Here is a 23,620-nt window from a genome sequence, read left to right on the forward strand (position 1 = left end):
CACAGACAAAGCTGGACAAGAAAAAACATAGCAATTCACAGAACTATTAAGTCCACCGCATGTGGACTGCAAAAACAGAGCCAGGACTTATCTTTGATGATTTGGACAATCCAGAAGGAGAAACCAAGCAGAGATGTGGATCCCTAGAAAACAATGGACAACTGGCACTACCTAAAGGAAGGAGCCAGACTAAATAGCCCCGTCCAAAGTGGAAGCAGCTGATGACTGTTGTGAAGGACAAACGGCAGCACTACCACTTATAACCACCGGAGGGAGCCTAAGAGCAGAACCCATGACAGAATTCACAACAGGTAACTCTTGAGTCGGTTTGCGGCCAGTAAGTTCTTTTTCTTGCAGCTGCTGACCCACCAACCGCCGTATCGTTTGTAATCGTTGCCGATGCTCTTTCCCCCATGAGGTGACAGTTCGCTCCATCAGCTCCTCTGGCTGTTCCAAATTCAGCTCAATGATCTCTCGTCCAGCTCTTCCAAACAACAGTAGATAGGGGGTATAACCTGTGGTGGAGTGGACCCGATTGTTGTAGGTCCAGACCAATTACGGCAGATAGTCTGGCCAACACGCCTTCTTATCCTCCTCCAATGTTCTCAGCATTTGAAGTAAGGTTCGGTTGAAGTGTTCACAAACTCCGTTGCCTTGAGGGTGGTAAGGGGTGGTCCGGGACCGCTTGATGCCATACATACGATACAATTCTTCCATCACCTTGCCTTGGAAACATGCGCCTTGGTCGGAGTGGATGCGCTTTGGGCACCCATACACCCGGATGAAGTCTTGACAGATGGCTTGCGCCGCCGATTCCGCAGTCTGGTCTCTAGTCGGAGTGACTACTGCGAACTTAGAGAAATGATCGGTCATCACCAAACAGTATTGCAGCCCCCGGGCCGAGTGTCCCACGAGGAGATAGTCGATCATCAAGACTTCTAGAGGTTCCTTAGTTTGTATGGTCTGGATGGGTGCCCTCTGTTCGGTACTCTTAATGAGGTCACATACTCGACATTGCCGGCAAACCTCTTCCACCACAAACTCCAACCGAGGGCAATACACATACCGCTGTAACCATTGGTAGGTCTTTGTGGGGCCGAAGTGCGCTCCAAATTCGTGGGCTTCTTTAGCTACTTCTTGAGCCATTCTTCCTGGGATGACAACTTGCCACCTTACTTCCATATCTTTTGGCTGTTGCCTCTTACGATATAGCACTGACACTCACACCTCCAGTCTATCCCACTGATGTAACACGCTCCTCAATTCAGAGTCCAGATCATCTCTCTCTTGTTTGCCAGGCTTCCGCTTTTGAGTTACCCACCATTTCATCTGTCTCAGCACTTCGTCTTTATCATGAACGTGTCTCCATTCCTCATTGGTTCTCCCCAGGGACCGGGGTAATGTGCAGGCCTCCCTTCTTGACTGGGCTGCAACCATTGGGGGCTTAAACTTGCAAAAGTCTGGGGTTTCCTCCTCTTCGAGTTGCTCATCAAGATCCCCCACTGGAGTCTCCACAGTCACTATTGACAGCCCATCAGCATTTGCGTTTTCGGTAGCAGAGCGATAACGGATGGTAAAGTCGACCTTGGCTAGGCAAGCCACCCACCGTTGTTCTAAGGCCCCCAATTTAGCATTCTCAAGGTGGGCCAGGGGATTATTGTCTGTTTGAACTTGAATCTTGGTACCTGTCAGGAAGCCTGCAAACTTTCTGTCATGGCCCACACCAGGGCCAGGAGCTCTAACCAGAAGGAGCTGTAATTGTGAGGGTTTCTTTTGCTCTCTCGCAGGGACCTGCCGGCATACCCGATGACTCTCTCATGTCCATCCTGTATCTGAGAAAGTACTGCACTGAGTCCATGAAGGCTACCGTCTGTGTACAACAGGAACGGTTGATCGAAGTCTGCGTAGGCCAAAATCGGGGCTGAAGTAAGGGCATTCATTATAGCCTGGAAGGCCTCGTCTTGTCCCTGTGCCCAGGAGATGCGCTAGGTCTTCGGCATTCCAGCGGTCCCCCTTAGCAACTCATTGAGAGGACCCGCCACCTTCGCGAAGTCTTTAACAAGCCGGCGATAGTACCCAGCGAGTCCCAGGAAGGCCTGGAGTTCTCTCACGGTTCGAAGGACTGGCCACTTCTGGATAGCAGCCACTTTTCCTGGCAAGGGTAGAACTCCATCTTGTGACACTATGTGGCCCAGGTACTCGATCTCTCTCTTGAAGAGGTGGCACTTCTTTGGCTTCACCTTCAGGTTATGAGCCCGCAGTCTTCCGAGTACCAGTCCAAGCCAGGCAAGGTGTTCTTCGAATGAGGCCGAAAACACAATGATGTCATCCAGATAGATCAGGGTAGCCTCAAAATTTAATTCTCCCAAACTCTTTTCCATCAGCCGTTGAAATGTGCCTGGAGCATTGGAGAGCCCGAAGGGCATCCGGTTAAACTCGAACAGCCCCATAAGGAGGATGAAGGCGGTTTTCTCTTTGTCTTTTTCTGCCACGGCTACTTGCCAGTATCCGCTTGCTAGGTCCAGGGTGGAGAAGTACTTGGCTTTCCCCAACGCTGTTAAGGATTCCTCGATGCAGGGCAACGGATGCGAGTCTCGAACAGTGCAGGCATTGAGTTTCCTGTAATCTACACAGAACCGGATGGTCCCATCCTTTTTCTTGACGAGCACCACCAGGGCTGCCCAAGGGCTCTGACTACTCTGCACCACTCCCGAATCCAGCATCTGCCTCAGTAATGTTTTCACCTCCTGATACATCTTGAGCGGGATCTGCCGGTATCGTTCTCGAATAGGACGATCTTCCCCAGTTGGTATCTCATGTGTGATGGCTTCAGTACAGCCAAAATATTCGGCGTGACGGGCGAATGTGACCTGATTTTCCCACAGCATAGTTTCTATTGCTTGCACATGCTCAGGGCCCAGAGCCTTCACATCCACTTCCATTTGATCAAGGATGACCTGTCCACTCCACTCCGGGGACGGCGTCTCTTCGTCCCCCGCAGCAACTGCTAGGGTCCACCCCGCACCTTCTTTCGGTGATAAAGACATCTCCTTCTGACTCACCACTTCACCCTTATGTAGGTGCAGCGCCCCAGAGTCCTGGTCGTTGCAGTACTATGGCTCCGACACTATGGGGAGCTATGGTGCGTCTGATGGCACTGAAGGAGTTCATCGGATCAGGTATCACAGACACCAATACATTTCACAGTCGGGCCTCTGGGGGGAGCTAAGGGTTCTATTCACTAGGCCACTCCCCACCATAGTGGGTAAACTGGGGGTCAGGCAGGAAGTTAGATCAGAAAGCTGACTGGGTTGGAACCAGGCAACACCTTGTGGCACAGGGTGTTGTGGGGGAAGATACAGTAGGGTCTCTGTCAGGGGTGGGATCCTGACAGAGGCTTGGCAACTTGAACGAACGTAACGGGACCGCGCCTGCTCCGGGTAGCGGCGGTGCCCAAGGAAGGATTAGAAGCGAGATAGATTGTGCTGAGTGAGAAACGAGATCACGCAAAAGGAGAAATACCAGTAGGAGTCGTGCTGTAAGACCGAAGCAACATCCTATTGAGGCGCACTACCGGTGGCCGGAACGCCGAGGGAGTATCATAACATTCAGCTTCAAGCAATACTCCAAACAGCGGCAGGACAGTCAGTCTAAGGCGGGCTGTCTAACTTTAATCACTTATGCAGTCTTGGGGGGCAACTTGTGGAGAGGGGCGACTCTAGGGTCCCGGAAGAGCTCCGAGCCTACCCATCAAACGGGTGCCGTCCCAACCAGAACACCAGGGAGGGACGGAGGATTAGCAGAACATCATCTAATCGAGTTGTGAGGGAACTTAAGAAACAGACACAACAGTTGTGGGGACTTTCTGTAAGCACAGCAGGGAAGGACCACAACACATAGCGCTAGAAGGAAGGCACAGATTTCCACCTGCTAAGAGAACTCTGGAGGTGCCATTGGACCGGCCGGACTTGCGCAGCCTGGTAATCCGGATTCCGGACTGAGGACCCAGAGACCTTCAGTAAAGAGGTAAAGAGACTGCAACCTGGTGTCCTCGTTATTTGCTGCACCGCACCACCACAGCATCCCCACCATCTACATCTGTCACATCCTTCACTGTGCGCCCCTCGGCAGGGTCACGGACCGGGGCCTAGCCACCGTGACAACCCCAGAGCAGAGACTCAGAGGCCCGGTACCGGGTACCCCTCGGCCCTGCGGCAGTGGGGGGCGCTACATAGGTACACCAGGGCCAGATTTGTCCCTCGTGGCAAGGTGACCTCCCCGGGGCCCACATTCAAAGCTCTTATGGGGACATGTCCTCGTTGGACCATAGCTATCGTACAAGCTATCATGACTTCTTGGTCCACTCCTCTGCGTACCACAGGCTGAACAACCACTTCCAACCCATCAAGGTTGCGGTGAGTCCCCACTGGAAGGTATACTATAGTTTCTCGCTCGGGAGGTAGGATTACAGGTTCTTTACCAGGAGCCCTGATGACCCCTACCGTCTGATAAGATGGCACACTCTTCTGCATCCCACACACGTGGATCAGTCGTTGAAGGGCTTCTTGAGTAGGCTTATGTGTAGTAGCCTTCTTCCAATATCCATGTCCCCGTTTGGTAAACATAATCTGATCGAGTTCACGTAGGATGTTCATTCCCAGTACTACAGGCACATCTTCCTTGATAGGCTCAGGGACTAGCAGGATCCCTTTTCTCCCAACTTCTTGCCCACAGATTCGAATATTCATCCACACGACCCCTGTGACCGGGATCGGTTGTTGGTTGGCAGCAAACAACCGGATCAATGTCTCTTTTTCTGGCTTGGCCAGGTCCTGGAAATGCTGCTTGAAATACGATTTGGGCATCGTTGTCACTTGTGACCCGGTATCTATCAGGCAATCCACTAGAACTCCTTCGAATTCAGCACGTAGGATGGGGCTCCCAGCAATCAAGTGTTCGTTATGATATGGAGCGGCCTCTCTCCTCGCCTCCCCCACAGAGTGCCGCACTACTGCTGGGGTTGGTAGTTTAACGGCGGCTTCAGCTGGCTTTGAGTATAGGTCCGACAGTCTCTGGCAAGGTGCCCCCATCCTCCACATTCCCAGCATTAGATGCCTCCTCCTCGCCGGGGGGTACCTCGAGCCTGTCCTCATTCCTCCAATGCCTGATGGGAGGGGGCTTGCTCCCACTGATCCCTTATCGGTCGGACTGTAGTATGGTTGCATGAGTACGGTGGGTCAGACTGTTGTAGTTCCCCCATTCTTCGCTCCATCTGGGTCAGTTTCTCTTGCACGTTGAGAAGGGACTGCTGCAAGTCTTGCACCACCTTGACCAAAACCTCCTGATGGTTTGGGTCCCCTCTGGTATTGGTGCCCTGGACACGCATCACCCCAGACGCATAGCTCTCTTCTTTACTTCGGGCCACTGTTTCCGCCAGGATTTGAAGAAACGTAAGAGACGGATCTGCCCGGACCCGTTCTGACAGTGCTCGCCTCAAGGATGTGCTGTGCAGTCCCAGAATGAATTGCTCCCGGAGTATCCGGTCTTTAGAGCCCATGCCGCCAAATCCATCCACCTCCTTTCTCTGCACCTCTGCTAACACTTCTTGCAGTGCTGTTGCATACTGAGAAATTCCTTCTTCTTCCCACTGCAGCCTAGAGAAAAATTTGGCACGAAGGTGTCCGGCGCTAGCAGTCTCGCCGTAGATCTCTTCCAGGAACTTCACTAGCTCCTTCGGGGTACTGCGGGTGTGTTCTGGTTGTAGGCAGACATTTCTATGGGCTTCTCCCTCTAGGGCAGTTAACGCAATGTCCACTTCAAGGTTTGGGCTGATGTTATAAATCTTCAGGGTGCTTTGCAGCCGGGACACCCAGTCGGACAGTGGCATATTCTTGCCGTCAAACTTTGGTAGCACACTAAATATGGTGCCCATAGGGAGTGTCCTTGCAGGGGTTCCACCAATGCCCACAGCATCTCCATTAACATTAGCATTCCCGCCATTGCTGTCTGCTGCCTCCATCTTGGTGACAGTACCCTGCTCGCAGCACCACTTGAAGCGATGACCGGGGGACCACCACGGTGCAGGAAGACTACTATACACAAGATGAGGTGCAAACAACAAAGGGTAGATTTATTGGAAGGCAAGGAATGAAGTGGATGAGGAAGATGCAAACAGGGGTATACAATGGCAACAGACAATTTACAAGAGTAATAAACTTTATCTTTTCCGTAAAATAGCACGGTGCTCTAGCTATTACAGACTCAAAATATGTCTAACAAGCAAATATAAACAATAAACAAGTGATGATGCTACTCTACGTATAACCTCCCTGGCCTTTACTAAGCAGGCCTCACGGCTCCCGTGTACTGACTATTGAAGCCTACACTAGGCCCTAACAGGTGCACCAAAACAGGAACAAACTCACGGTGATGTTGGAATATCAGGTCCAGTCCCAGGGAGCCCTGTTATGATCCTAGTGGCAAGGATCGCAAATCTGACTAGCTAAGAAACTGAACCGACGACTAGCTCTGGGGAAGTGGTAACTGAATTGACTGCAACCTGATCCTATCCGCAAACAACTATAAGTAGCCGTGGAACGTTACCTGGAAATCCTAGACGTCTCGTCACGGCCTGAGAAACTGACTATTCCTAGAGAGAAAGTAAGTCCTCACTTGCCTCAGAGAAATGACCCCCAAAGATATAGAAAAGCCCCCCACAAATATTAACGGTGAGTTAAGGGGAAAGCACATACGCAGAGATGAAATAGATTTAGCAAATGAGGCCCACTAACACTAGATAGCAGAAAATAGGAAGAGAACTGTGCGGTCAATGAAAAACCCTATTCAAAATATCCACGCAGAGATTGCTCGAGCCCCCGCACCAACTAACGGTGCGGGGGAAGCAACTCCGTACCCCAGAGCTTACCAGCAGCAAGACATCACATATTAGCAAGCTGGACTAAACTCATCATAAACAGAAATCATATTGCAGACAGATGAGCAAAAAATAATCAAACAGAACTTAGCTTCTCATGAAGAGACAGAAAACCAAGATAGTCAGGAGTAATCAGAATAGCACTGAATACATCGACAGCCGGCAACAAGTGGAGGTGAAGCAGAGCTAAATAGGAACCTCCCTAGAGAATAACAAGGCAGCTAATCCAGCCACAGACCCGCAAGATAACAAACAAAGCCACCAGGGGTAGCCCAAAAATAAAACTCACGCAATACCACCTGTGACCACAAGAGGGAGCCCGAAAACAGAGTTCACAACAGTACCCCCCCCTTGAGGAGGGGTCACCGAACCCTCATCAAAACCCCCAGGGCGATCAGGGTGAGCCACATGGAAGGCACGAACCAAATCGGCCGCATGAACATCAGAGGCGACAACCCAGGAATTATCCTCCTGACCATAGCCCTTCCACTTAACCAAATACTGAAGCCTCCGTCTAGAAACACGAGAATCCAAGATCTTCTCCACCACGTATTCCAATTCACCCTCAACCAGCACAGGGGCAGGAGGCTCAACCGAAGGAACCACAGGCACCACGTACCTCCGCAACAACGACCGATGGAACACATTATGAATAGCAAACGATGCTGGGAGGTCCAGACGAAATGACACAGGGTTAAGGACTTCCAAAATCTTATAAGGACCGATAAACCGAGGCTTGAACTTAGGAGAGGAGACCTTCATAGGAACAAAGCGAGAAAACAACCACACCAAGTCCCCAACGCGAAGTCGGGGACCCACACAGCGACGGCGGTTGGCAAAGCGCTGAGCCTTCTCTTGTGACAGCTTCAAATTGTCCACCACATGATCCCAAATCTGATGCAACCTATCCACCACAATATCCACTCCAGGACAGTCAGAAGGCTCCACCTGACCCGAGGAAAAACGAGGATGAAACCCCGAATTACAAAAAAAAGGAGAAACCAAAGTAGCAGAACTAGCCCGATTATTAAGGGCAAATTCGGCCAATGGCAAAAAAGTGACCCAGTCGTCCTGATCAGCAGAAACAAAACATCTTAAATAAGTTTCCAAGGTCTGATTAGTTCGCTCGGTTTGGCCATTCGTCTGAGGATGGAAGGCCGACGAAAAAGACAAATCAATGCCCATCTTAGCACAAAAGGTCCGCCAAAATCTAGACACAAACTGGGATCCTCTGTCGGAAACAATATTTTCAGGGATCCCGTGCAAACGAACCACATTTTGAAAAAACAGTGGAACCAACTCGGAGGAGGAAGGCAACTTAGGCAAGGGCACCAAATGGACCATCTTAGAAAAACGATCACACACCACCCAGATGACAGACATTCTCTGAGAGACAGGGAGATCTGAAATAAAATCCATGGAAATGTGCGTCCAAGGCCTCTTCGGGACAGGCAAAGGTAACAACAAACCACTGGCACGAGAACAGCAAGGCTTAGCCTGAGCACAAATTCCACAAGACTGCACAAAGGAACGCACATCCCGCGACAAGGAAGGCCACCAAAAGGACCTGGCCACCAAATCTCTGGTACCAAATATTCCAGGATGGCCCGCCAACACCGAAGAATGAACCTCGGAAATTACTCTACTGGTCCATCTATCTGGGACAAACAGTCTATCCGGTGGACAACGGTCAGGTCTATCCGCCTGAAACTTCTGCAACACTCGTCGCAAATCTGGGGAGATGGCGGACAAAATCACCCCTTCTCTGAGGATACAAGCCGGCTCTGAATCTCCAGGAGAGTCAGGCACAAAACTCCTAGAAAGAGCATCAGCCTTCACATTCTTCGAACCAGGCAGGTACGAGACCACGAAATCAAAACGAGAGAAAAACAACGACCAACGAGCCTGTCTAGGATTCAGCCGCTTGGCCGACTCGAGATAAATCAGATTTTTGTGATCAGTCAAGACCACCACACGATGCTTAGCTCCCTCGAGCCAATGTCGCCACTCCTCAAATGCCCACTTCATAGCCAACAACTCCCGATTACCGACATCATAATTCCGCTCGGCAGGCGAAAACTTTCTTGAAAAGAAAGCACATGGCTTCATCACAGAGCAATCCAAGGGCCAGAAAAAACGCATCCACACTGAGCAATGCAGGATCCCCTGGCGCCAATGCGAAGGCCCAATCTTGAGGGTCGCCGCGCAAGAAAGAAATAATAATCTTAACTTGCTGAACGGAATCACCAGAGGAACGAGGTTTCAAAGAAAGAAACAACTTGCAATTGTTCTTAAAATTCAGGAACCTAGATCTATCTCCGGAAAACAACTCCGGAATAGGTATTCTAAGCTCTGACATAGGACTGTGAACATCAAAATCCTGAATACTTTGTACCCTTGCAGCAAGATGATCTACACTGGAGGCCAAACTCTGTGTATCCATGTCAGCAGCTGAACTCAGAGCCACACCAAGATTAAGAGGAGGAGAGAGGCTAGACACACAGCAGCTAGACACACAGAAACAAAAAAAACAAAAAAAAAACTCAAGGCTTCTCTTCTCCTGCTTCTGCCATGTAATTAACACTTTATAGGCTGGCTGTACTGTTATGATCCTAGTGTCAAGGATCGCAAATCTGACTAGCTAAGAAACTGAACCGACGACTAGCTCTGGGGAAGTGGTAACTGAATTGACCGCAACCTGATCCTATCCGCAAACAACTATAAGTAGCCGTGGAACGTTACCTGGAAATGCTAGACGTCTCGTCACGGCCTGAGAAACTGACTATTCCTAGAGAGAAAGTAAGTCCTCACTTGCCTCAGAGAAATGACCCCCAAAGATATAGAAAAGCCCCCCACAAATATTAACGGTGAGTTAAGGGGAAAGCACATACGCAGAGATGAAATAGATTTAGCAAATGAGGCCCACTAACACTAGATAGCAGAAAATAGGAAGAGAACTGTGCGGTCAATGAAAAACCCTATTCAAAATATCCACGCAGAGATTGCTCGAGCCCCCGCACCAACTAACGGTGCGGGGGAAGCAACTCCGTACCCCAGAGCTTACCAGCAGCAAGAAATCACATATTAGCAAGCTGGACTAAACTCATCATAAACAGAAATCATATTGCAGACAGATGAGCAAAAAATAATCAAACAGAACTTAGCTTCTCATGAAGAGACAGAAAACCAAGATAGTCAGGAGTAATCAGAATAGCACTGAATACATCGACAGCCGGCAACAAGTAGAGGTGAAGCAGAGCTAAATAGGAACCTCCCTAGAGAATAACGAGGCAGCTGATCCAGCCACAGACCCGCAAGATAACAAACAAAGCCACCAGGGGGAGCCCAAAAATAAAACTCACGCAATACCACCTGTGACCACAAGAGGGAGCCCGAAAACAGAGTTCACAACAGAGCCCCCAACAGTCTAATACGGTGGTGCGCACGGCTTTCTGTCAGCTCTGTGAAACGTGGTCTTCTCCTTGCTTCTGGGTCCTAGGGATGCTTCTGGAAACTGTAAATCCCTTTCTCTGTATCTTCGTGGCTCTCTTGCAGCTATATCAGGACACAGTTCTTCTCTCTTTCAGCTATCAGCACAAAAAGTCCTCTCTGCAGCAGCCTCAGCTCACACATGCTGCTCCAGCTCCACCCCTGCACTCTGCACAGACTAGTTCATTACAACGATTATTGCAGGGGAGAAACAGAACATTCCATCACGCCAGACAAGGGGGTGCAGCCTCTTAAAGTGACAGCGTGTTCCATACTGTCCATAACAGCACCACCCTCTTACACTGAGATAATCTTGTAAACCTTCCACTGCTATTTAATGCTGCTCCAGTTCATGTTTGTCACATACAACAGCTCCTGGCCAGGGAAGGAAGAATTTCTCACTTATGATAAGTGAGTATGTGGACAGCTTACAGCTGCTGAATTCTGAGGAAATACATTTCCCTACGTGGGGAAGCATATTCTCTGCATGTTTTAAGACAAGAGTGAGTGTTTCTGTCACCCTCCAGCCCTCAAAGCTCATCATAAATCAAGTCAGTGACATAGGAGCTCCAGCGACTGGGCCTGGGCCGACTGGGCAGCTGGATCTATATGTCATCAACTAAATTTATGATGAGCTCACAAGACTGGTGGTGCAACACAAATACTAACTCCTGTGATAAAACAACCAGCGAAATGTTTCATGTCAGAAAACAGCAGCTGCGATCCCCTGTTTCATCTGCATACTCACTTATCATAGCTGACTTATGCTTTTTTCCCTGGCAAGAAGCTGTGGCGTGTGACAACCATGAACTGGAGCAGCTCTGCATGGTTGGACACAACTATTACACAGTACATAGCAGTGGATGCATTCATAAGATTTTCAACACAGGTATATTTTATTTTAAAACATTTAAATTTGGAATTTATTATTATTCCAAGATCTATTGATTAAATGTATTTTGTTTGTGGGAAAACCAATTTATTGATCAAGCCTCAGAATGAGCAAGGCTCAGGCTGAGTCCTCTGCTTTCATTTCAGCAAGGGAGAACAATTAATTTCTTCTACCTCCAAATTTGAGGTCTAAATTGTGACAGTAGTTTTAGCAGTAGATATAAGCCAAACTGCACAACATTGTGTTATAATATTAAATAAAATATTAAGTTATGAAGAATGTTCATAGATAAAACAACTTGCGCAATATAATGTTACACACATGTGTTATAGCCATCAAAGCCATTTATCTGTTATCTAAATAGCATCTGGGAAAAAAGCATGCAATTCCTCTTTCCAAGACGGCATAAGAAAATACAAGCTGATAACACATGGTCTACGAGAATATCAAATTATACAGCCCAGAGAGTAAATTTTCACTTAAAGAGAACCAGTCATGTAAAATAATGCTATTAACCTGTAGAAATGGAGATGATCTGCAGGTTAAAGGGAACCTGTCACCTCCAAAATCGATGGTGAGGTAAGCTCACAGTCATCAGGGGCTTATCTACAGCATTCTGTAATGCTGTAGATAAGGTAGATAAGCCCCCGATGTTACCTGAAAGAGGAGAAAAAGACGTTAGATTATACTCACCCAGGGGCGGTCCCACTGAGGTCCGGGTCCGATGGGTGTCTCAGGTCCAGTCCGGGGCCTCCCATCTTCATTCCATGACGTCCTCTTCTGGTCTTCACGCTGCGGCTGCGGCGCAGGCGTACTTTGTCTGCCCTGTTGAGGGCAGAGCAAAGTACTGCAGTGCGCAGGCGCCGGACCGGACCTGAGACACCCATCGAACCCGGACCGCAGCGGGACCGCCCCTGGGTGAGTATAATCTAACCTCTTTTTGTCCTCTTTCAGGTAACATCGGGGGCTTAGCTACAGAATTACAGAATGCTGTAGATAAGCCCCTGATGATGGTGAGCTTACCTCACCATCAATTTTGGGGGTGACAGGTTCCCTTTAAGGCATTCTAACACTGGGCGGTGCTGGTATTGAGAGCCCCGCTGCCAGGAGGAAATTTACTTTATTACCCGAGCAGCATCAACTTCTAGTCATAGCGGCGGAGCTGGAACAGTTTCAGTCACCGCTCTGTGCATAGTGACAGAGGCTTTAACCGTGCCCCAAGCACTGACTGACAACAGGATCAGCATTAAAGAAATGTTATCAAAATTGCAGACACCAGTAAAGTAAGTGATACATTGGTGGTATCACAACTCAGATGGGGCATCAAGAAGCTGGTGATAAAATCCCTTTAATGAAATTTCCTCTGTTAGTCAACCATCAATCAAAGCCAAAAGTTTAATTATTACCTGAAGTCTACTAATTTCTATTCCTTTAAATTACAATTGAATCATTCATTGCTCACCTCTGTAATCTTGAAGCGCATGTGATGACACATAATATTAAAAATCTTTTTTGTTTTTTCTGAGAATCCATTCACATAAGAAGCTCTGAAAAAACTGGGGTATGAGTAATGAACTTGGTGAGTAGGGAAGGCAAATGTTAAGTTGTGAAATTCTCCATAGCGGAAAAGAATATTCATAATTGAGCTGCTGGCCGTCTTGTGAGTTTTTAGGAAGAAGATGTTGTTCTTGGGTTGACAAGATTTTTTGTCTTGTTCACTTCTGGCATCAGATTCATCTGTTAAGACTGTTTTGCTTCTCATTCTTGATTTTAAAGTCATTAACACTTCCTTCCACCTCGGCCCTTTTAATCTCTCAGACAATTGATCTTTTTGCAAATAACTCAAAAGTTCAGCTGCAATATCTTGTTCTCTGACGTAGTTGTAATCACTTCTTTCGAGTCCATAAGTAACTCCGTCTCCATTATTGAAAGGTAATAGATTTGAGATGAAAGGAATCTCATGGATAGTATACCTGCATGAGAATAAAATAACTTTTGAGGCTAATTATCTATATATATAATTGTCTAAGGGGTACTTCCGTCTTTCTGTCGGCAAATTCTGTCACGGAAATCCCGCGTCACTGATTGGTCTCGCCAGCTGACTGTCATGGCTGCCGCGACCAATCAGCGACGGGCACAGTCCGATTAGTCCCTCCCTACTCCCCTGCAGTCAGTGCCCGACGCCCTCTCCATACTCCCCTCCAGTCACCGCTCACACAGGGTTAATGCCAGCGGTAACGGACTGCGTTATGCCGCGGGTAACGCACTCCGTTACTGCTGCTATTAACCCTGTGTGTCCCCAACTTTTTACTATTGATGCTGCCTATGCAGCATCAAAAGTAAACAGATCTAATGTTAAAAATAATTTTAAAAAAACAAAACCTGTCATTCTCACCTTCTGTCGTTCGACGATGTACTCGCGCCTGCCGCCATCTTCCGTTCCCAGAGATGCATTGCGAAATTACCCAGGAGACTTAGCGGTCTCGCAAGACCGCTAAGTCATCTGGGTAATTTCGCAATGCATCCTGGGAACGGAAGATGGCGGCAGCAGTGCGCGCATTGCCAGAGCTTTGCTGGATCCAGGCGGATGAGTATATAGCTATTTTTATTTTTATTATTTTTTTAACAGGGATATGGTGCCCACACTGCTAAATACTACGTGGGCTGTGTTATATACTGCGTGGCTGCTATATACTATGTGGGCAGTGCTATATACTATGTGGGCAGTGTTATATACTGCGTGGGCAATGCTATATATTACGTGGCCAGTGTTATATACTGCGTGGGCTGTGCTATATATTACGTGGGCTGTGTTATATACTATGTGGCTGCTATATACTACATGGGCAGTGTTATATACTGCGTAGCCTGTGCTATATACTACGTCACCTTTATGCCTGTGTTATATACTGCGTGGCTGCTATATACTGCATGGGCTGTGCTATATACTACGTGCCCTGTGATATATACTGCGTGGCCTGTGTTATATACTGCGTCGCCTGTGTTATATACAACGTCGCCTGTGTTACATACGGTGTGGCTGCTATATACTGTTTGGTCTGTGTTATATACTGTGTGGCCACTGTTATATACTGCGTGGCCTGTATTAACGCATTGGTATTCTACAATATGTACGTATGCATGTATGTATATAGCACAGGCCACGTAGTATTTGTCTGCTATATACTACATGGCTCCTATGTACTACGTGGCCTGTGCTATATACTGTGTGGCTGCTATATACATACATACATACATACATATTCTAGAATACCTGATGCATTACAATCGAGCCACCATCTAGTTAGTAATAGTCATATAAGTGACAGGAATATGTCAGATAAATTTACACATTGAATACAATCTATATATATAATTGTCTAAGGGTTTTTCTGTCTGCCCTGGAAATCCCGCGTCTCTGATTGGTCGAGGCCGCCTGGGTCTCGACCAATCAGCGACGGGCACAGTATCGACATAGATGTCATAATGGTTGCCATGGCGACGATGATGTCATAAAGGTTGCCTCGACCAATCAGCGACGGGCACAGTCCGCCGCGAATTCTGGAATCATCATTGTCCATATACTACGGGGACATGCATATTCTAGAATACCCGATGCGTTAGAATCGGGCCACAATCTAGTGCAATATATTTATCTACACTTCTTAGCTTCTAGATCTCTAGAATATCAGATATTGAGTTTGATATGCTGATGGTTTCTTAAAATTCGAACATATGGGAAGAGAAAGGAGTAGACTAAAAAATGTATGCACAACCCAAAAGAATTGTAAAGACAATGACTAATTACAATAAGCAAAAGCACCTTTATTCAACACCTCAAAAGACATTTAAAAACATTTAAAAACAAATATACAAATACCTATGCCCACCATATCCCATGATAGATGAGAGTCCCATAAATGGGGAAATGATGATATCCCACCCTGGGTCCACCTGATCACATGTGTAATCCTGAAAAGATGTGCCTATATAGGCCACAGCGGACTAAGCCACCCTATGTCAATCTGCACTGCTGTAAGCCATGAAGTAATAAAGAAATAGGAACTGACATGCAATGCATCATCCCAAGATAAAGATATGACATGCAATGTAACTGCTGCAAATACAACCTGTCCAACGTCAATTCAGGTCTGTGAAAGTGCAGCAATGTCCAAAGGCACAAGGCACCACAGGGATAAAGTCCATATAAAATCAAGGAGCGTAACGGTCCCAAAAATGGCACCAAGGTGGGAAGGAGGGATAAGGTGGGAGCGCACCCCACGCGTATCGCTGCCTCTGCAGCTTCGTCAGGGGAAGTGATGCTGAAGGTGCCATATTCAATGCTTAAATAATACATGTAATAATAATAGACTGCATACCGGTGTAGAGGAACGGAACGGAAGAGGTGGAGAAGAATGCCGGAAGCGCCGGCCGCGCCATGATAGTGAAACCATGATGGATGACGATCCCAGAGCGTCCAGGAAGGTGACATGCGCATGCGCAAACCGCGGTATCCGATAGGACCGCGTTGCGCACGCGCAGTACCAGCCGGCTGGATGGACAGAAAGTTGGGCACAAAAGCCCGGGGTGAGAATAGAGTGGGGAACTGAGCTGAAACGGCAGGGCTCGCCGAATGGGTGCATGGCAGGGCCCAGAATGGAGGGGATGCAATGGGGCACTGCACTGAAGATCAAAGAACACAGAAAACAGACAAAAAAATATGTATATATATATAAAAGGTGAAAATGAGAACAGGACCCAGGAGGGAAGCGAAAGAGTTTAAATATATTGTGACAGAGTATGACAGTACATAATATCCACCCATGAAATAACGAGGGATATACAAAAAGTATAGAGATGTGTTTTAATAATAAAGGCAAAAACGCCAGAGGATATAAGCAGGCCAAACGTGTGAGGCCACATAGCACATCTGAGAGGGAAAAAGGACATATTATTGTTGTTACCAAGTACATAAGCATAGATGCACACTTGGCGTTTTTGCCTTTATTATTAAAACACATCTCTATACTTTTTGTATATCCCTCGTTATTTCATGGGTGGATATTATGTACTGTCATACTCTGTCACAATATATTTAAACTCTTTCGCTTCCCTCCTGGGTCCTGTTCTCATTTTCACCTTTTATATATATATACATTTTTTTTGTCTGTTTTCTGTGTTCTTTGATCTTCAGTGCAGTGCCCCATTGCATCCCCTCCATTCTGGGCCCTGCCATGCACCCATTCGGCGGGCCCTGCCGTTTCAGCTCAGTTCCCCACTCTATTCTCACCCCGGGCTTTTGTGCCCAACTTTCTGTCCATCCAGCCGGCTGGTACTGCGCGTGCGCAACGCGGTCCTATCGGATACCGCGGTTTGCGCATGCGCATGTCACCTTCCTGGACGCTCTGGGATCGTCATCCATCATGGTTTCACTATCATGGCGCGGCCGGCGCGTCCGGCATTCTTCTCCACCTCTTCCGTTCCGTTCCTCTACACCGGTATGCAGTCTATTATTATTACATGTATTATTTAAGCATTGAATATGGCACCTTCAGCATCACTTCCCCTGACGAAGCTGCAGAGGCAGCGATACGCGTGGGGTGCGCTCCCACCTTATCCCTCCTTCCCACCTTGGTGCCATTTTTGGGACCGTTACGCTCCTTGATTTTATATGGACTTTATCCCTGTGGTGCCTTGTGCCTTTGGACATTGCTGCACTTTCACAGACCTGAATTGACGTTGGACAGGTTGTATTTGCAGCAGTTACATTGCATGTCATATCTTTATCTTGGGATGATGCATTGCATGTCAGTTCCTATTTCTTTATTACTTCATGGCTTACAGCAGTGCAGATTGACATAGGGTGGCTTAGTCCGCTGTGGCCTATATAGGCACATCTTTTCAGGATTACACATGTGATCAGGTGGACCCAGGGTGGGATATCATCATTTCCCCATTTATGGGACTCTCATCTATCATGGGATATGGTGGGCATAGGTATTTGTATATTTGTTTTTAAATGTTTTTAAATGTCTTTTGAGGTGTTGAATAAAGGTGCTTTTGCTTATTGTAATTAGTCATTGTCTTTACAATTCTTTTGGGTTGTGCATACGTTTTTTAGTCTACTCCTTTCTCTTCCCATATGTTCATGTGCTACATGTAGACTAAGTATTGCACCCCTTGGTAGTTATTTTGATATTATAGATTGGTGCGCCCCTTTTTAGTTTTATTTTTGGTTTCTTAAAATTCAAGAAAACAATCTGGTTTGGCCTATTTTCCTTAACTATGTGGCAAGATTTGTTAAAGGGTTGGACTTTGACTTATATAATAGCTCCCTTTAATGGGTGGCACTAGAGACTCAGGGTTTTCTGCAGGTAAAAAATTCATGTGCGTTTTTAGTGTATTTCAGTGGTGGAAACGCATCACAATTGCATTTAATCCGCACCTAAGTACTGTATATCAATAAAGTTTTGTCAAAGCCAAATACCAGGAAATATGAGAAATAAAGCAGTTTTATTTTATCCCTTCATGACCTTTGACATACCTATATGTCATGGTCGAGAAGGGGTTTCTGACCTTTCACATATGGGTATGTCATGGCAATTGTGCACGACACAGGAGCTGTGCCTGCATGATAGCCACTGGGAGCTTGGCTAAAGCGATAACTCCATATGTGCAAATTAATAGTGTTTTTTTCACATTATAGAAAGAGTGAGATCATAAAACTATAATAATATGACTAGATCACAATGTAAGTTATAGTGATCCAAAATATAAATGGGAAAAAAAAAGTTTGGATCCCAAGAATGGGTGGAACGCAGTGTAGAAAGTGAGAGCGTACTTGTGTGCACTCAGCATGAGGAATACCAAGCATATAGGTAGCAGCGGTAGGGGAGAAATATTGAAACAGAGAACTACTGTTTAGTTTACAAGAATTTAAAATAAGAATGTGGTAAGTAAAGGGGATCCTGTCAGCAGGATTGTGCTCAGTAATCTACAGACTGTGTCAGGTCAGTGCCGTTATACTGATAACAGTGATACCTTGGTTGATGAAATCCGTCTTGTGGTTGTTGTTTAATCTTTATTTTCAGTTAATGAGATTCTCGTGCTCTGGGGTGGCCTGTGGACGTGGCTGTGGGTGGCATGTAGGCGGAGCTGTGGGTGGCATTTGGGTGGGGCTTTATGTGGTGCTCTGCTTATACAGGTCACTGATCCCTGAGTGACCTGCTCCCTATTTTACATAATGCAGTTTCTCAGGAAATTTATATGACAAAATCAAATGAAAATATGGATATTATAGCTCGTATCATGCTACAGCACAGGTGCCACCTGAATTATGAATTAAATTTTTTTTTCAAACAATAAGCTATGCAGTATGTAAAATAGGGGGCAGGTGACTGAGGGATCAGTGACCTGTCATAAGCCATACAGATGAATATGTAAGCAGAGCACCACATGAAGAGTCCCCACACAGCCCCGTCCCGGAGCATGAGAATCTCATTAACTGAAAACTGCAAATAAAGATTAAACAACAACCACAAGACGGAATTCATCACCCCAGGTATCATTTTAATCAGTATAAACAGCGCCAACCTGACAGTTTCTGTAGGTTACTCACCACAATCCTGCTGACAGGCTCACTTTAAGAACATATGGAGGAACATATAAAAAAGAGCATCTTCATTTTATATGTTTTATGTACAAAGAATAGAGAACAACATTACTATGCCCAACTGTACTAAAACAATTGGTATTAGTTAGCATAATAATTAGATTTGAAACCTTGTTGTAGATATAAACATACCAATTTTAAGAATAATTACATATTAAATAATTACATTTTAAAAAATTGTTATTAATATAAATTGCAGTGCAATAAAAACCTAATGCCACATGTTCACAATAGAGTTTATGGTGGTGGAGGGAGGAATAATAAATTAGTTAAACATTTCAGAGGCCTAAGTAGTAACATTTCTCCTTGTGGAGAGTGACATACCGGCTCTGGCATGCCAAGGTAAAGGAGGATTATTCGCCATGCAATGCTTTTCTGAGAAATGTAATATGCCAATTGCCTATTCAGAGAGGAGGACTTGAGCTCTATAGTGCCACCTGTTGGAAGCAACAATCCTAGAAGTCACTATTGACCCTTTAATGGACCTCGCAATGTGACTTAGGATAAAAGATTTGGCTTTTATCCTAAATCACATTTCAAGGCCTTCTTCCTCTCTGAAGAGACAATTTGCATATTAAAAATGTCAAAGATTTCGTTAAAGCCAAATGGCTTGAGGGCATTTTATTTATAAAGACAAAAACATATTTTCTATTTAATTGTTATATACAGTTATTAATGCTGATTAGCATATGCTCAATTGGGATAATGTGCAACACTTTATAGTCTTTTTTTATGAACCAGTGGCGTCATAAGCCATGCTGTAAAAAACGTTTTACGATGTTTGATCTGTGGGTGTTTAGTGTTTTACGTGAAGATTGCATTGTTGTACACATACTATATTGTGCAAGGACATTATATCACATAAGTGACATCAGTAGTTTTACAGGTAAGAAAGCATTCTATAGAAAAGAATTCTGTTTGTGGAGAACTCTGTACAGCAGTGTGTGAAAGATTCACAGCAGAGACACTTATTCATGTTACATTGAAGCACCCCATTCTGTGATTCTCTGATTATAGAAGGATTTTTGCAGTTCACTTTTCTTGTTTGTAGCCAGCTAGATGCTATTATATTTCTATTTGTGAGGGCCCTTCCAAAAAGTCAGTTCTGGATTCTAGGGAGATGTGTATCCAATATGGGGTCACCCAGTAAGATATGCCAGTGTACTTGTAAGCTATCACACATCCTTTGTTGGTTGCACTAAAAGTAGGTAGCAATTACATTGAACTCATACCTATTGGATGTAGGGTTTATTGTTTTAGATAAAAGCATTTCTCGACTAACATCCTTTGTATCGTGGAAGGCTTGTCTTATTAGCTCTTCAGAATAGTTCTGTACATGGAATCGGCTGCGTAAAATGACGGCTTGTGCCAAAAAATCCAAATCTAACGTACAATTTTTTTCAAACTCTCTTGAAGTGATTCACACGTATATTTACTATTATAGTGAATATAGATGTTAGAGTCTACATTTTTTTAAATTTTTTTTAGTATAATTGCATTAATTCAAGTCAAAAATTGCGATAACCAGAAAATCTATGGAATGTGTATTATGGCTGGAATAGAAAGAAATGCTCTAGCTGTTGTCATTGAGGCTATTAATGATGGTCTCTATATTATCCTGGGAGATGTCCCATATAAAGAACACGTCATGAATAAACCCTTTATACAGAACTTGATTTTTGGCCAATGGGTTATTAGAAATAAAGGCTTCTTCAAACAATTCCTTAAAGTGATTTGCATATGTCGGTGCTACCCTCGAGCCCATCGCTGTCCCACGCATTTGATAAATTAATTTTCTCAGAAAGTGAAGTAATTATTTTTAAAAATTAAGGACAACACTGACATAATAAATTTTATTTTGATCAGCTGAAAGTCTTGAATCTCTTGATAAAAATTCCTGAAAACACAGTAATCCAATATTGTGTTCAATATTTGAATATAAGGCAGATACATCCATTGTTAAAAAAATATGAGTTATCACAAATGATGCTAATGAGATGTGTTGAGTCTTTAATACAGCTAGGTAGCTAGAGGATGTGAAACTTCATCATCTTGTCAATGTAAGAGAACAGGTTACTGATGAGGGACCTTATGCCCAAAATGATTTTGTAAGGCTCATGTAGATTTTTGTTAAATGATAATCAAAAGGAATTTTAGGGAATCTATTAATTAGAGAATTATTTTCTGGTTTATTTAGAATATTTTTAGCTACCGCTTTATCAACTAGAGCATTGTATTGGGAAATGATATATGGAAAAGGATTGGAATACATTTCCTAGTAATATTCAGAATATTCAGAATCAGACAAAATCCTATCAGCATCCTTGCAGTAATTTGCAAAATGTTGGATCACTATCCCACATCCCCCCTCTCCCCTTGTCAGCAAATCTGATGACAATGTTAGTGTTATCACGGAGGCATTTTAGGGAATTCCTCTCATGTGTAGTAAGCTTTTTAGTAGGAAGCCTGAGTGAAGGTAGTGAGGATTTGAATTTGCTTAGTACTAAATCACTAAAAATGTTGATATATTGACCTTTACATTAAATGAAATAGAAGGAGGATTTGTGGTCTAGTTCTACATGGAGATTCAGATCATTGTTGCCTAATTGAGCAGGTGCAGGATTTTTATTCTTATTAATATGGAAATAACTTTAAGTGTCACCTTCCTAATAAAGGATTAGAAATACAAAATAGATCAAAATCTTTGTTTTTTTAGGTGGGTCAAGAACATAATCCTTTTGACAGAACTAGAGTGTTATTTTCTGTGAGCTGGTTGTCAGACAAATTAAAAATGTCGGTAATGGTGGAATGATTTATTAGTTCAGAATGATAGGTATTGTAATCTTTCCCTTTTTGTTGTTTTTTACCAGCCTATGTAAAACTACTAGCCTTCGTGTGGTGCCCCAGGGTCCTGGTCGTCACAGTAATGTCGCTTTCCTCACGTGGAGAGTGATGCTACGTTTGGAGGTAAGAAAGGATAACTGTAACCAGGTACCACAAACATGCAACACATTCACACTTCAGGCCACCAGGGGGAGCTTTTGATCCTATTTACTAGGTGACTCCCCATATATATATAACTGGTAGCCTGTAGGGAAAGTTAGTGAGTTCCAGACAGCAGTCTGAGGAGGACAGGGGGTTTACGAAGCTGTGTAGGCCACAGTGCTACAGCTCCTGGAAAGAGACATTTAGAAAGCTGAATTGATTGCAGTGAGCGTGCAGGAGAGGAAGCACAGGAGAGTATACCAGAGGGAGACCAGCCCCGAGCAGGCTGCCTCCTTCTGAGGCGCAGAAATCCGGTAGCCGGAACACCGAGGTTGTAAGGACCTCCAAACCTTACATCAGAGACCAGCAAGACAGCTGAACTTCAAGTTCCCTGTCCAGCCCAACACCCAGGAGGCACGGTGACACCCTTCTGAGCCGGGTCATCTAAGAGACCCTATAAACAGGCTCAAGTCACCAGTCATATGGGTTATGTCCTATCCTATCCGGGGGGACAGAGAGAAAGAGATAACATCTGTGAGGACCTTATGTGAAGCTTCTAGCAGTAAGGGACTACACCACTACAGCACAAAGGAAGGCTTCTATTTTCCATTTCTGACTATGGCTGCTGAAGTCTTCAGTAAACAAGGTAAAGAGACTGCAAACCTGTGTCCTCATTCCATACGGCACCTCTCACCATTCTACCATCTACACACTGGGAAGCCCTGGGGACATACTTCACCTGTGGGAAGTTATACCATCTAGCTGCCATAACATCACCCCAGAGGACCCCTTAAAGCAGTGCAGCGCCCCAGAGTCCTGGTCGTTGCAGTACTGATGCTCCGCCGCTAAGGGGGGCTATGGTACGTCTGATGGCACTGAAGGGGTTCACCTGACCAGGTATCACAGACACCAATACACTTCACAGTCTGGCCTCCAGGGGGAGCTAAGGGTGCTATGTATTAGGCCACTCCTCACAGTCTGGTAAAACTGGGGGTTAGACAGGAAGTTAGAGAGAAGCTGACTGGGAATCGAACAGGCAACATCCTGTGGCAGAGGGTGTTGCGGGGAGAGACTCAGGGGGGTCACTGTCAGGGGTGGGATCCTGACAGAGGCCTAGCGAACAGAGAGAACGTTACGGGACCGCGCCTGCACGAGATAGCGGCGGTGCCCTAAGAAAGGACAAGAAGCGAGGTTTATTGTGCTGAGTGAGAAACGAGATCAACGCAACAAGGAGAAACACCAGTAGGAGTCGTGCTGTAAGACGAGGCAACATCCTACTGAGGCGCGCAGCCGGTGGCCGGAACGCCGAGGAAGTATAGAGCTCCAGGCCTAACTTCAAACCTACGGCAGGACAGTCAGTTATAGGCGGGCTGTCTCACTCAATTCACCTAAGAAGACATAGGGGGCAACAACTGGAGAGGGGCGACACTAGGGTCCCAGAAGAGCTCCGAGCCTACCCGTCATATGGGTGCGTCCTATCCATATGATCTGAGGGACGAAGCAGAACATCATAATCGAGTTGTGAGGGAACTTCAGAAACAGACACAACAGTTGTGGGGACTATCCCGTAAGCACAGCAGGGGAGGATCACAACACACAAGCGCTAGAAGGTAGGCACAGATTTCCACCTGCAAAGGGAACTCTGGAG

General features: G+C 45.7%; 1 protein-coding gene across 1 annotated transcript in view; it reads right to left on the reverse strand.

The window, feature by feature from the left end:
• Window positions 1-23,620, reverse strand: part of LOC143808492 (galactose-3-O-sulfotransferase 2-like) — an 86,964-nt gene that overhangs the window by 46,593 nt on the left and 16,751 nt on the right. The window contains exon 3 of the mRNA XM_077291220.1: window positions 12,778-13,288. Coding sequence (XP_077147335.1) covers window positions 12,778-13,288 — 511 coding nt within the window. The remainder of the gene's footprint in view (window positions 1-12,777; window positions 13,289-23,620) is intronic.

The sequence above is a fragment of the Ranitomeya variabilis genome, chromosome 2 (assembly GCF_051348905.1).
Source record: "Ranitomeya variabilis isolate aRanVar5 chromosome 2, aRanVar5.hap1, whole genome shotgun sequence".
NCBI lineage: Eukaryota > Metazoa > Chordata > Amphibia > Anura > Dendrobatidae > Ranitomeya > Ranitomeya variabilis.